This window comes from Pithys albifrons, chromosome 1, assembly GCF_047495875.1.
Source record: "Pithys albifrons albifrons isolate INPA30051 chromosome 1, PitAlb_v1, whole genome shotgun sequence".
Taxonomy (NCBI): Eukaryota; Metazoa; Chordata; class Aves; order Passeriformes; family Thamnophilidae; genus Pithys; species Pithys albifrons.
Window position 1 is genome coordinate 107732951 of NC_092458.1, and position 15052 is coordinate 107748002.

A 15052-nucleotide genomic window follows, 5' to 3' on the forward strand; every position below is an offset into this window, starting at 1 on the left:
TTTCGGCAGAGCCCGCCGGTCCCCCAGGCTCTATGAGACACGTGCCATCTTTTGTTTTGTGTTTTATTTTATTTGCCACCTTTCCTTCCTTTTCCATAGATCGGGCCAGCAGCGAAATCCCTGGGGAATATCCTTTCGAGAGTCTCACTCCCGAGCGCCTGCGTGTGCGCGCGAGAGGGAAAATGAATAATTAGAGAACAGTTCCATGAAATCACTTACCGAAAAATTAGCTGCCCATTAAGGGGGAAGCGGTGAGGAGCAATCATGTAAATCCTACCTACACCCAACTGTAGAGGGGAGGCAGCGAGCCTGATCCCCTGCCCTGCGGCTGCCTCCTGGCATCACCATCCCCATCTTCCTACCCCGGGAGGAGAGAGAGGAACGCGTGGGTGTGGAGCGCAGTGGTTTAGTCCACACCCCGCAGCCTCCCTTCCCCAGGCAGCCTCGGGAGTCGCGCTCATTCTCCTCCCTCTCCCTGCCAGCCGGTGTGTCCGCGGCGGCAGGAGGCGGAGGCGGCGGGAGAGGAGGGGAGAGAGGAGCGGAGAGAGGAGCGGCGGACACGCCGGGGCCGCCCGGGAGAGCCGCGGCAGTGGGAGCGCCCCGAACTCCCCACATCCCCCGCACCCCCGGCATCCCCCGCCGCCACCGCTCGGCAACAGGAGCGGCACCGCGCCGGGGTCCTGCCCTCCTCCACTTCCCCCTCCGCTTTCAGGGAGGAGGGAGGTGTAGGGGACACTGCTTTATTTTACTTTTTTTGTTTTTTCTTTTTTTTCTTTTTTTTTTTTTTTCCGAAGGGGATGCTGAGAAAGCAAGCCGTTCCCCTCCCGTGTAGCACATTGCCTGGGCGTTCCTATTATGGAAGTTAAGTGAGAAACTCTGCAGCTTGAACTGATTTGGGGAGAGAAAGGGAAAGAAAGGGGTAGGGGGAGGGCGAGAGGAAAGCAAAATAGCCCATCCAAGCCAATGGTTTTCCTGCAAAGTGCCGGGAAGTTTGTGGAGCACTTTCTAGGAATCAGGTCCTTTCTCAGTCTCTCCTTGTCTTCCGAAGAAAGAGCTTGCTTTTGGATTGCCATGGATCTTAAAGAGTCTTAGACACACTTGAATAATTCCTCTGCTTGGGCTGGATTGGTGGGAATTTAGGAAGGAGCGTGTGTGCAAAGCAGAAGCCTCTGGAGCTCGCTCGCTGCTCTAATCTGTATGGATCTAAAAGTGTCAGATTCAAGACCTTTGCATCTGCAGCTTTTGAGTTCAAGATTTCCTTTTCCACTTTAAGTAGCTGCTAGAAAACTGAAAACTTTTGGACCTACCTCTTACTGGCTTTGGATACTTTTTTTTTATCTCTGTGGAATTGGTCTCGCAAGCGATCGGGATTGCGTTTAATATGTCAAAATGGGTCTGCTGACGCCACTCCTGCTCCTCGGATTTGCATTTTTCCAAGTCTATGGTAAGTTCTCTTAATTTAGACATGTCATTTCTGTGCAGAAATCCCCTTCATCTGAATCTGATTTGGAGCAGCACATGGACGGCATTATAAGCTTTAACGTTACAGAGCCTTAAGTTTGTTCCTGGTATAAAAATGGTATTTGGGGAGGGAGGGGTTGGAAAAGGGAGAATACATGTTTTCAGTAAGCAGTCCTTCCCGTCCCCTAACTTTATGGAAAAGCACCTTATGAATGGAAGAATGTCAGTTTGAGCTTGCGAGGAAAAACTACCATGTTAATGGGGAGCGGGAAGGAGAAAGGCAAAGCGGGGAGCTGTTGTAACTGGTATTACTTTGCCGCCTTCTATTGTTAAACTTTCCACCGGGAGAGGCAGCTGATGAAATAAATAGGTTAGCCCTGCCTCGGCTCCAGGTGAGGCGAACTGGCAGATTTCCAGAGTCCCTCAACGCCTCTGTCGGCGCTGGCGAGCGCTGGAAGGGAGGGAGGGAGGGAGGGACGGAGGGATGGGGGGCGGCGGTCTGGGAGCGCGGGGTGGCGGCAGCGCAGCACCGACCACCCCGCTCCACCTCCGCCCGCCTCCGCCGTGCCGGGCAGGTGGGGCCGGAGGGTCTTCCCAGCATCTTCCCCCTCATTCCGGGCTTTCCGGAGGGAGTGTTTTACATGAAGCTCAACAGCGTCTGGGGAAAGGGTGGGTTTCCTTACGCCCCCTCTTTGGGGTCTTCTCTGCAACGTTTCATGCGGTTTTCGAGTTTAAGTAATGGCTGGGGAGCTGTAAATTACCATCCTGGGGAAGTACGGTTTAGCAGGGCGAGAACTTCAGTGCAAGGGTAAATTGCCTTTCAAAGTAGGGTGGGCGCTGTGCAGCCGCGCAGACGGTGGATGCGCTACTGCAGTTCAAGCACACGACTAAGCGAGCATCCAGTTCTCCAGGAGTGCGTGCTGGCACCAAGTGCTCTGTAGTGCTCCAAGGACTGACTATTTGCAACTCTAAACAATCCTTTAGGCTTGAGGTGAATTTAATGTCTGGAATCCTGGCCGGTTTTGCGTTTCTTTCAGAGCAAACTTTGTCCCAGGAAGCTGCTCACAGCATTTACTGTATCAGTCCCCAGGCGAGGGCTCTGGATTTTTATTGTTCGCAGTCACAGGCTGCTTTGGGTGTTTCTCCACCACTCCCTAGCAAGAAAGGAGACAAAATAGGCGAGAAGCGGGAGACGTTCAAGTACAGTTTTACATTGGTTGCATAAGCTGTGCAGTTTAATGTTCAGTTTGGTCAACCGATAAGAAAATTTCTGTGTTTAGCGTGCACATACTAAACAGAGGGAAGTTTTAACTGTGAAAGGATTTAATAGAACATGTGTGTCTATCATCGTGGTCATAGTTGTATGTTTGCTCTATTTTTCTTGCTGTAACATAAGATCCTTAACTTTAAGCCCAGTGATATTGGAGATACCTTTGTATACAAACTCTGAACATCAGGTTGTAGCAATGTAATTATTAGTACGTGTTTAAAATTGTATGTAGGAATACAATTAAAGTGCTCAGTGGAAGTGACAGAGTGAATCAGAGGAGCTTGGTGTTACAGAATGTAATTAATGTACCAGGCTGTTTGGAGATATATGAAACAAATGCAATTAACCATCTTGCTGGAACGACAGGAGCAAGGCATAATTTATTCGAGTTCTGTCATGGGGAACAAAAGTAGAACCTTTGTTCTGGTTTAGCCTTTATAGGATGAGGGTGGGGGTGCGCAGGTGAAGCACGTAGCTAATTTATAGCTGGACCATTAGAAAAAAATGCCAAGAAGCTTCCCAGCATGGAAGCGATCCTCCTCTTTTGTAGGAAGATATTGCAAAGACTGTCAAGTTTGTCTACATTAACAACTCTCTAAAATAAATAAATAAAGAGCTTTGCGGATAGCACATCATGACCAAGTAAAGATAAGCTGTTATTGTCGAAATGACTAACAAGTAGCTTTGAAGAAATACTGGCAGGCAAGCTTGGCAAGCAGTGCCTTTGTCTCTTTAGAAGCATAGTAATTACGATCACATCTTAGGGTGACATATACCACTAGTTGCTTTGAAAAGATCTATATCAACATCAGAATGATTTTTTAGTGCTTTAGTTTAAAAAAAAAGAAAAGGTAAAATCTATCAGCCCACTTGTTTAAAAGGTCCTTGGTTTATTTTATATATTTGAAAGTTACCTCAATGCATTTCTGTTGTTTGGGGTATTTTGTTGTTGGGTTTGGTTGGGTTTTTTGTTTATTCTCCTGACATGAGGTCTAGACACAGACACTGTAGCATTTGAGGCATGTTGACCATCCTTTCCCTTGTGATGTCAGTTTTGTTTAGTGATTCTCAAGTGGTATAGAAAAAAAGTTAATATTTTTCTTTTGAAATTATTTTCACTGTCCATGCTTCTATGGTACCTTAAAATTGCAAAGCTTTATGAAAGTGCCAGAAATATGTGATGCATACACATATGTAGGTTTTATTATTATTATGCTTTTGATTATCCTGCAACACTGCCCCTATTCTGGCAGTCTGTTCAGGGAATAATTTTAATTCTCTTTGATTTGGGCTACCAATCTTGGTTGATGTTCTTAGGGGAAAAAAATACCAACAAAAACCTCTCAAACAACAAAACATCCAGCAAGACAGATTCTTGTACCATAAAATAAACCAGTAGCTAATGGAGTTAACAGAGCTGATTACATGGTGTTGTGGTTTTTTTTAATACTGTTCAATTGATTCTTCTTTCATTGTTGTATGTTTTGGTTGTCTTTCTTCAAGTCATTAATAAAGCTTAAAAAATATTAAGAGAAAAGTTCATAATTGATGTGAACACAGGTTTTAGTGGGCCAAACTCTGCCCTGGTAGGACTCATAAGTGCTTTCAATAAAAGTGACAACCTTTTATGTCAGCGCTGGCTTTTAGCCATTGTCCCTTGAAAACTGCAAGTTTGATGGTCTTGGATAGGTGATGGTGTTAAAGAAACATGAGAATAGTTCTGTAAAACCAGCATTTTATCTCCATATTCGTATATATCAAACCCACTTATTTGCTTAATAAAAAGTATGCATCTGAAATGGTGGGGTGGCTGAAGCATTCTGTATTTCTTTTTGGTTTTTTGTAAAAAAATTATTTTATTTCTTCATGCCAGTGAACTACACATCTGTGATCTTGTGCAGGTCCCTGTTACCTATTGGAGAACATGGCTTACATATAAAGCTACAGTATATTCTTCCAGTGGGTATTTGAGCTGACAGGGTCTTGATGTCTCATGTGAATTTTGCTGTTGATGGATAACCTTTGCTGCTGTGGAATGTGTGCATTTTAGTGCATTAAGAATAAAATTCCCAAGTAGAGAGTTTGCAATTTTGTTTCCTTTATCTTGTTCTTCCATAGTAGTAAATTCTGCAGGGCATTTTGAGTGCTTCCATCTCTCACCCAGAATCTTGCTGAAATTAATCAGAATGTAAGCATGTGTTCCATGTTAGTCATATGCTTTAAAACTTTGCTGAATAGGGATGACTTTATGCCCATAATGAATAATTTTTCTGAATTAGCTTTAAGATTTTGTTTTCCTTCCTTCCTGTCTCGGAAGTTGTTACTGCAACCAGCTATATTTTTGTGCAGAAGATAGGCAATGAGAAAACCCTGCCATTATACCTCCAGAGATGGGAATGTTTGAAAAGTAATGTGAAAATCCAAATAATATGTTCTATGTCTTTGCTAATTCGGAACTCTGCAAAAAGATCTGATACCCCACAAATCTTTCAGAGAAGTTTGGCATAGGGGGTTTAAAACTTTTATGTGAGTTGCACTTATTACAATAATCCTTTCCTTAGGAACTTTCTGGAATGATGAGATTGATGTTGCTCAAGCAAAGTAAGTTTTAGCAACGTAGGCTGAAGATATGTAACCTTTAAAGTATACTAAAAGGATTTAAGTACGTTTAAGGCTACATAAAAGCACCAAGGAGGTATGCCAAAAAATGTGATGAGAGGAAATGGAGGCTTTGGCTAGTCTGTCCAGTCAACTCTATTTCCAGGAGCTGTTTTCCATAGGTATACTTTGTGGGCTCGTAGCCCTAAATTCAAGACATGCTCTGTCCGCTCCTGAATCATTTAGTGGAAATTACTAAAGACTATGCAATGGCTTTTTAGCCATTTGCTACCCTTGAATTGCTATTCAAATATTGCTCTCAGCTAAATAGATTGCTAACAGGTTCTGTACATTCTGTTTCAGCCACCTAAGAGGAACAGTGCTGTCAGGTTTTATCTGTTATCTCAGCTGGCATGGCAGAGGTTGCTCTTCCTGTGGCTGCCATCTGGCTCACCACCTCTCACACCAACCTTGTGGAGGATACTTAGTAATCATCAGTGCTGTCTCTTGGCAAGAGGCTGGGTTACTGGTGTGCTTTTATACATTTCTGTAGAAATCCCTTCATTTTGCAAGAAGAGGAAGGCACAAGAAAGCAAGTATTTGCTCTTGCCAAATAAATAAATGTGTTACCTTTTGGTTCTGATTGGACAGAAATCTCTTACATGTGACTGCTGAGTTTTTACAGAATACTTATTGTTACCTGGGGTTTCTTGCACTTATATTTCTACAGTACACATGCCTTTTATATTCAAAACGATTCCTTTACATTTTGGTACATAGAAGAGTGTGGAATCTGATCTTAAATCGCTACTTGTCCAAGAATGTTGAGAATAGCATTTATACAGGATAGTCATGTGGACTGTTAGTTATGAGATCTGTGAAAAGATCTCATATCTTTGAAAAGATAACTGTTAGTTATGAGATCTTTGCAAAATAATTGTATAGAAATCAAGATTGGCAGATATATATTTTGTCTCACTATGACTTCTGCTCTCATACCTGACTTCTACTACATAATGCAAATTCTGGACACTCTGCCCTTGAACTCACATGTCAAGAAGAAAGATTGAGTTGTTAGTGTTGTCCTCACCTCAAACCTTTTCTGTAACAAAATGACTGCTAATCATTCATGATTAATAATTTTTGTTGTTATAGTGGATAATTAAACAAGGCCCTGTTAATTTAAGTCCTGATTCAGCACCACTGAAATCTGTAACACTTTTCCTATTGAGTCCTTTGTGTGAAAGACCATGAAAGCAGGTGATGATATCTTGACTTACTATAAGTAAAGGCTCTCTTCTTAGTTCATGTAATGTAATCATATTACAAGATTAGGTTGGCTTGTTGCTACATCCTTCTACGGGCACAACTCCCAAATACTGGAGGGTACAAGTGCATGTTGATGCCTCAGTTCTGCTTACTCCTTTCTTGTTGCTATATTGCTTTCTTTACTAGTACGGAGTATCACTTTGTTACCAGAAATGCTTCTTGTGCTGGGTTGTGTATGTGAGGATGGGCATTCTTAATATTTTTTTAAGTCAAAAGTTGGTGAAGTAAGAAATGGCTTTTAAATTCCATCTCTGCAGCTTATCTTGGCTTTGCTCCCATGGAAAAGATCCAACATGCACTCTTAATTTTATTAAAATAATAACCTTCATCAATAAATACATGAACAGCAATAGACAAACTAACCAGTAGTACTCATGTAATAACCTGCTGATATGGATATTGAGCCAATGTGCTGTGGTGGCCAAGCCTAATTGAGATTTGTCTCTGGATTATGGACAAGTCTGATGTGAGGGTATTAATCTAAACAATGTTCTGGCAGAACTATCTTTAGTGTGTGCCTTGAAGTTCTATACCACTCTTCCCCGGTTATTTTTTATTTTGAGGGTTTTGGCTGAGCAAATCTTTTTTTTTTCCTTTTTTTTTTTTTTTTTGGTAAACTAACTAAGCAAAGGTTACTATCTGCAGATCCCTGAGTTAATATATCTGTTTAAATGGCTTTTGAGAGAACTTTCTGGTTATGTACTAGATAGGTTGGCAAACATTTTTCCTTGTTTATCTTGCTTTTTCTACCAGGATACATTGTGTCTTTGGCTTGCTGATAACTGAAGCTCACTTAATCTGATGATTCCAGTGTGTATTTTGCAGCCTATTGAGATTGTGTGCTTACAGGTGCTATTGCAGACTTTTCATGCTATTATTTGTCCCAGTTATGGAGATACTCATTCTACCTCCCTTTGTGAATGATTAGAAAAACACAAAGTGTTTCCAGATTCATTCCTCATCATTTATAGGTGCTCAATGCCTAAGACACTATTTAAAGCTTGACTTTGAGCTTTAATTGTAGCAACCTTAATTGTATGTGCTTGCAGAATTACCCTTGTCACTGAGTTTTCATTGTACCCTTTCACTTCCAGCAGAATTCTTCAGTCTGAAGAATGTCCTTCAGTGAAGGACAGCAATCTGTCATTGTACTATTTTGTACTTTGTTATAGTTTACTTTTATTTTCTCTCATCACTTTTTCTCAGCTTAATTTGGAGAACAGTTTATTTGGTCTGATATATGGAAGTAACCCAGTAGGATGAGTGTGGCTGCCAGGAGCTAAGTATGGTCACACTCCTTAGAGTTCACCTGGATGATTGTGCCACCGTGCCGGTTGCAGCATATGGTCTTTTCATTTGTATTTAGGCATTGCCCCTATAGCTTCAGTGTAGTGTGCCAGGGCAAGATGAGCATCTCTGTAATGTGCTTGTCATAAATGCAGATTGGACAAATAAGTAAAGAATAAGTGGCCAGCAGCAAGTTGTAAAACACAGTGAGCTGCAGTTCACTTCTATTAATCAGTTGCCATTGATTGCAAGAGAAACTGAGTTGAAAAAATTTAACCTTTTAAAACCAAAACATCAGGTAACTGACATCAGTCAGCTTGTTTCTCATTCATAGTGAATGGTGGGACTGTTCATGCCAGGACACCAGAGGTACTTTTTTAATGCTGTGAAAATAGCAAGAGTTAAGAAACAGTTATAAGAAGTATTTTAATGCTGCAGAAGCCCTATGATAATGGGTTCTCAAGCTGTCATTGTGTGTAGTTTTCAAGATCCACATGTCCTGTAGCACCAACAACTTCATCCTGACAAACAGAGTGGTTAGTTTTAACAGTTTCTTTTATCCTGAAGAGAACTCTGTAACTAAAGGATGGGCAATAGTTTACTTCCTGTCAGCATTATGGAAAATTCAAATGACATAGGAAAGCTTTTAGACTAAGAGCTATTTGGAAAAGGTATGTTTTTCTCACCTGCATTTCCTTTCCTTAGTCAACTTGATCTTCTTTGTGATTGTCACTCCATAGTGGAGGTTACAGACAAAAGATCTGTGGGCACATCTTCCTTCTCAGTTTTCAGAGACGAAATCTTGTGCTCATTGCATTATGTCACCTTCAAGGCCTGGAGATGCTTTTTGGTCCTGCATGTACAGCAGCACTGCCCTGCTCTGACAGTTTTCTGGGGAGAGAAATTGCACTGTAAGCTGCAAGAGGAAGGGGGATAGGGGTCTAATTCCAGGTCCTTGGTTTGATGGATTAGAGGGCTACCATACTTCGCAGAGGAGCTGGGCTTCAGAGCATGTGACTGGGTTAGGTAGCACAGGGAACGAACAGGGCAGCAAAGCAAGCACTGCTGTCATGCTTAACATGATAGTGCTGATCCCTGAAAACTTCAGGGTTGCTTCATACACAGCATGTTTAGGCTTTCATCATTGCTGTGTCATTTCTACATCACTTACCCATGGAGTGAATAAGCTTTTCTGTTAAACTGTTTTAGTCCAGATTTGTTTGGAGTAGTTGCAAGAAAACACTAAATTGTAATTTGATGTGGTGAATTAAGGTCTTTGCTGGCTTTAACTTGGTACACTGCAGAAGTGGTGTGATAGATTGGCTGGGAGGTTTTCTATATATGTTTTTATGATATGTAAGACGATTTCAGGGGACTAACTAAAATAGTTGTTTTGCATCAAGGCAACAGCTATTAAACAAAGCACTTGGGGGGGGGAACGGGGGAGGGGGGGAGTTATCTATCAGAAATACTGGAGGCTGCATTTTATCCTTGATCTATTGCATCACTTTCATTACCAAATTAAAAAGGTTTGATTTCAAGATAGTCCATGTGATTTGTGTATTCAGATGAATGTTTGAATAGCAAACTTCCATGGTTGTTTTTTTCTGCTTGAATTTGACTCATCATCTTAAATTGTGCAATGTGGTCTTTACCTAGTAAGACCAGACAGTTTGTTCTGTAAGATCAAGTCCTACCTATGGGGTAAAATCCCAGCATTTGGAATAGGAGGATTGTATGATAAAATTGTCTTTTGATGCTGTTGTCTTTAAATCTCTAAGATTTAAAGAATAATTTTCTGTGTGTGTACATCTAGATTAAAAAACCCCTAAAACAGCCTGTGTGGAGAGATCATTAGAGTGTGGATAGATATAATTAAAGAAAATAACTTTAGAAACTGTAAGGTTAGAATTTACATCCCTGAAGGCAAAACTCTAAACAATAGTAGAACCATCAGAACACTGAATTAGAGGCAAATGAAATGTGTGACAAGTAGACAAACAGATATTTAATTAAATATGAATCAGTGTAAACCAGAACTGTTTATTATTATTATTTACTGAATCTTTTTTGACAACTGCTCAATTTAGAATGAAATGCAAAAGAACATATGTCTGGCTTTGTATGACCCCAAATTTCTATGTTCTCCCTTTCAGCAGACAACATGCCTTTTTTTCCCCCTAAGTGGTTTTTGGTTGCTAGGAGAAGTGCAATAGTCTGCCCTACTCTTACCCAGCAGTAAACCCGCAAAAGTGTATTGAGGTAAAGAGAGGGGCAAAGCACAGTACTGGCCATGAATCACAAGTTGTCTCTAATATGTCCGCTTTGTTCCCACTTTTTCTTTGAAAACTTTTGTTTTTACTAATGGTGTTTCTTTTCAGCTGATCTCTCCAAGCCATTCAGAAAGTAAAAAAAAAATTGTGCTGTTAAGAGTCCACTCAGAGGAACAAAAAGATGTGGGGAAGACTTTGAGACTTATTCATGGGGCCACAGTGGTAGTGATGCTCAATGAATAGCTTCAGTCAGCTGCTGTTAAAACTGAATGATTGATACCTTCTGTTTTTTGCTCAGGCTAGAAAAGTATGCAAAGAGTCTTCATAGTGGACCTGCCAGTCTTGATGCAAGATATTGAAGTTGTTTGAAAACTCTTTCAAACTTCATTATATTCAGTGTTCTTGAAGCATTCAGGGACTAATGTTGCAATCATGCTACTCTTGCTCTAGTTTGTGAAACCCTTTATTCACTTGCAGAATCCTGCTTTTTCAATTAACTGTGGACTGTGGCAAGAATCACTTGACCATCAGGTCCTAAAATGATCTAAAACCAGGCTTACCCAAGTGTCACTGGCTACTTTAAAACCTTTGCAGTTAGTAACAGTTTTATGTGACTAGATGATATAATAGGCATAAGTGATTAGTCAATATTGTCTATATTAATTAACTATTGAAAGCATGAGAGTTATGGCAGATTTCCCTTGAAACTGATTGCAGGATGAATATATTGACAATATATTCTTTCCTCCAATGCTTAATGAAGCTTACATAAGGAGCAGTCTTAAAGCAATGAAGAGGTTGTGTGTGAGTCTTGTGAATGAGCAATCAAAAGCATGTGACTAAGAGAACTGCAATTTGGGCTGTAGAAACATGACTGCCTGTGAACAGAGCAGGCCTCTGTATCATTCCTTAACAGGAATAAGTGCTGAGTGGCAAAGGGCCTCATTACCAGCCTAGAAAATCATGTTGTCTCAATTTAGCGACATGCAGATGATAGAGAACTTCAGTGATGATGCACTTGGAAAAATAGTGCAGCAAATTAAAAAGATTGTTACTCCCATTGGAACAAAATGGATTTCACCTATATTTTCAAGGCTATTGGGTGACCTGGCAGTACTGGATTCAGTCCAGTGTAATTTAATGGAATCTCTGTCAGTTTAGGTCAGGGCTGAATTTACCCCAGGGGAAAGATGAAGATGGAAGAGTTCTAAGCTAAATTACAGAGAACTCTCCTTATCTTACAGGCTGCTAATGGGAGTGGGCACGTGTGTGGTATTCTTTTGTGTGTGGTGTTTTTTTTTACTTCCTGATCCACAGAGACTTTAGGAGTAATTTAAATACCATCCACAGTACAACTGAGTTTTCAGTTACTTCCATGAAAGCTGCAAGTGCTGAGACCAAGAATTTTCCCTCATAAATTACAGCAGATGTTGCCTCAGTCATTCTTTAGTGTTATCCCCAAAGCACTGTTGTCTTTCTTCCTGCTGAGTCCTCCTTCCTGCTGAGAACTGCATGGAAAAGCAGACACGGTTGTGTTGCTGCACGTGGACATTAGTTGGCATATTCGTATTAACTGTTAATATGTTAATATAAAGGATATGCTCAGTACCACTCAGGAACTTCTCATGGCAGAAGGGATAGTGAAATTTGGTCTCTAAGAACACGGCTGGTGGTGGGAGAGGTGTGCAGTTGTTAACAGTGGAGGAAGAGGGGCTGAGTTGAACTGTTTCTGCTGCTGCAGCTGTTTACCTGACATTTTAAACAAGGCAATTTTTGAGGTCCAAGAGGATGAAAAGGGTAGAATCATCAACCATTAAATCTGTTTTCCAGTAATAATTTTCCTTCCTGTTACTTGATAGTCCTGACACACTGCATTATGAAAGAGAAAGAGGAGAAGGGAATTCAGCACTGCTGGCTTGGGACAGGGGCTGGTGGGGAGCAGCCACTGCTGTGGTGAAACACTGAGCTTTACCTGTCCTTCCTCTTCCTTTCCCTCTCTCCTAAGCTGTGTGTTTCTAGGAATCTAAATGTGCTAGGGGAGGAGGAGTCAGGAAAGAATTGGTAGCTGTGGACCTGTCTGAAATGAGAGGAAACCTCTTGTTGCATGATGACTAGCTGTATGTCTTTTCTGTTCTTACATTTCCCTCTTCATTCAACATGCTGAATGAAGGATCATTCTCCAGGGAACTCATCTGTCCTCCAGAGCCCAATTCATTTATAGAACAAACTTATTTCAGATTAACTAATATAGATCTCTTTAAATAAGGAGCAGCTTATAGCTACGATAATGACAAGAAGAAGTAAGAAAGGCAGATGTGCATACATTTTTCCTGTCATGATATGAAACAAATCTATGACTGTTTCTTACACTTTTCTTTCTCCCTCCTGTAAAATCTGTTTCCTAGAGTTTTGCTTTAATGAAAGACGGGAGTAGCTTGCTTGTCAAGTTTCAAATATGAAATCTTCTCACTGTCAATGCTTTGCATTTCTAATTCTAGAACTTTTTCCTCTGCATAGGCCAGAAAATGAGAAACACCTATACTTATTATACAGAAATCACTGAAGTTAAAACTTCCAGATTTATTCTGGGTCATGGAGAAAAATGTGCTCTTGTGTTTACAGATTTTTGTTCCTTGTGCTGTTTTTCTGCTACTTCTGTCTGTATTCCACGTTTCATTCATATTGTTTGGCTCCTTATATTTCACAGTTGAAGACTTTGTTCTGTCTTGTTTTATTGTAAGCTGATTTAGTTTATTTTCCAGCTTGTTTCCTGTTAATTTGTCTCTGGCTGGTTTAGATTGTTGTTTTCTAATCATGTTGTTTGAATATGAGGAATGAAAGGACTGAAGTAATAGGCAGGATTGGAGGAAAAGCAGTGTTGGTGAGGGGACTACTATTATAAGAAACTTTGTGCTTTGGCAGGATTACTTGGTGAATTTTGTGTGCATAGATAAAGTTCTGCGGATCCATAATCTTATGCCAGGCTCAGCAAGAGCCTTGAGGAAATTAAAATAAGTGTAAAAACATTATGTATGTAAGCCAAATTTTGTGTGAAGTTGGAAAGTACCTTCCTGAACATTTAGCCATATCTTAAATTTACCTTTTAGTTATGAAGCACATTTCCACTTTGTCATGCAGAATTTTCCTTTTCAGTGCAGCAAGAATCACAGTTAACTATGTTTATAAGTGATAAGTAGTTTCATGACAATTAATTTTATCCATTTATAAAACACACAGACATAGATAGACAATCATCCTTAAGTATCCAAGCTGATTATTTTTTATGTTCTAAAATATATAAACAGAAAATTAATGCTAAGAGGCAAGAGATACTGCATAGGTATAAACTAGGTAGTAATTACATTTAATGAAATTACTGTGCTGATACTACTGTTGAAATCATTGATATTATTGGAAGACTTCTGTTATGTGTTTATAATCTGTACATGATACGTGTATGCAAGAGAAGACCTCATCATGATGTACAGCTTCCCTCGAGGGAAAGCAAAGGGCCAGGAACTGATGTCTTCTCTGTGCTGACCAGTGACAGGACTTGAGAGAATGGCCTGAAGTTGTGTCAGGGGAGGTTTAGTTTGGATACTAGGAAAAGGTTCTTCACCCAGAGGGCGGCTGGGCACTGGAACAGGCTCCCCAGGGCAGTCGTCACAGCACCAAGGCTGATAGAGTTCAAGAAGTATTTGGACAATGCTCTCAGACTCATGCCTGGCAGGGTTATGGAGCAGTTCATCCTGAGTGCAATCACACAGCACCTTCAGGGTGGACAAGGGATTAGACCCAGCCAGCATGGGTTTAGGAGGGGCAGGTCCTGTCTGACCAACCTGATCTCTTTTTATGATCAGGTGACCCACCTGGTGGATGAGGGGAAGGCTGTGGATGTGGTCTATCTGGACTTCAGCAAGGCCTTTGACACTGTCTCCCATAATATACTCCTGGAAAAGCTGGTAGCCCATGGCCTGGACAAGTGTACCCTCTCCTGGATTAAGAGCTGGCTGGAGGGTCAGGCCCAGAGAGTGCTGGTGAACGGAGCTGCATCCAGCTGGTGGCCAGTCACCAGCGGTGTTCCCCAGGGGTCTGTATTGGGTCCAGTCCTGTTTAACATCTTTATTGATGATTTAGATGAGGGGATTGAGTCCATCATCAGCAAATTTGCTAATGACACCAAGTTGGGAGGGAGTGTCGACCTGCTGGAAGGCAGGAGGGCTCTGCAGAGGGATCTGGATAGACTTGAGAGATGGGCTGATTCCAATGGGATGAAGTTCAATAAGGCCAAGTGCCGGGTCCTGCACTTTGGCCATAACAACACCCTGCAGCGCTACAGGCTGGGCACAGAGTGGCTGGAGAGCAGCCAGGCAGAAAGGGACCTGGGGGTACTAATTGACAGGAAGCTCAACATGAGCCAACAGTGTGCCCAGGTGGCCAAGAAGGCCAATGGGATCCTGTCCTGTATCAAAAATAGCGTGGCCAGCAGGACGAGGGAAGTGATCCTTCCCCTGTACTCTGCGTTGGTGAGGCCACACCTTGAGTACTGTGTTCAGTTCTGGGCCCCTCAGTTCAGAAAGGATATTGAGGTGCTGGAGCGAGTCCAGAGAAGAGCAACAAGGCTGGTGAAGGGACTGGAGCACAAGTGCTGTGGGGAGAGGCTGAGGGAGCTGGGGTTGTTTAGCCTGGAGAAGAGGAGGCTCAGAGGTGACCTCATCACTGTCTATAACTACCTGAAGGGAAGTTCTAGCCAGGTGGGGGTTGGTCTCTTCTCCCAGGCACTCAGCAATAGGACAAGGGGGCACGGGCTCAAGCTCTGCCAGGGGAAATTTAA

At 41.7% G+C, this 15052-nt stretch overlaps 1 protein-coding gene across 15 annotated transcripts in view; it reads left to right on the forward strand.

The window, feature by feature from the left end:
* The first annotated feature begins 512 nt into the window (after positions 1-512).
* Positions 513-15052, forward strand: part of ROBO2 (roundabout guidance receptor 2) — a 444791-nt gene continuing 430251 nt past the window's right edge. For all 15 annotated transcript variants that reach the window (XM_071563317.1, XM_071563336.1, XM_071563371.1 and 12 more), the window contains exon 1: positions 513-1444. In XM_071563317.1, coding sequence (XP_071419418.1) covers positions 1390-1444 — 55 coding nt within the window. In that variant the 5' untranslated portion in view covers positions 513-1389. The remainder of the gene's footprint in view (positions 1445-15052) is intronic.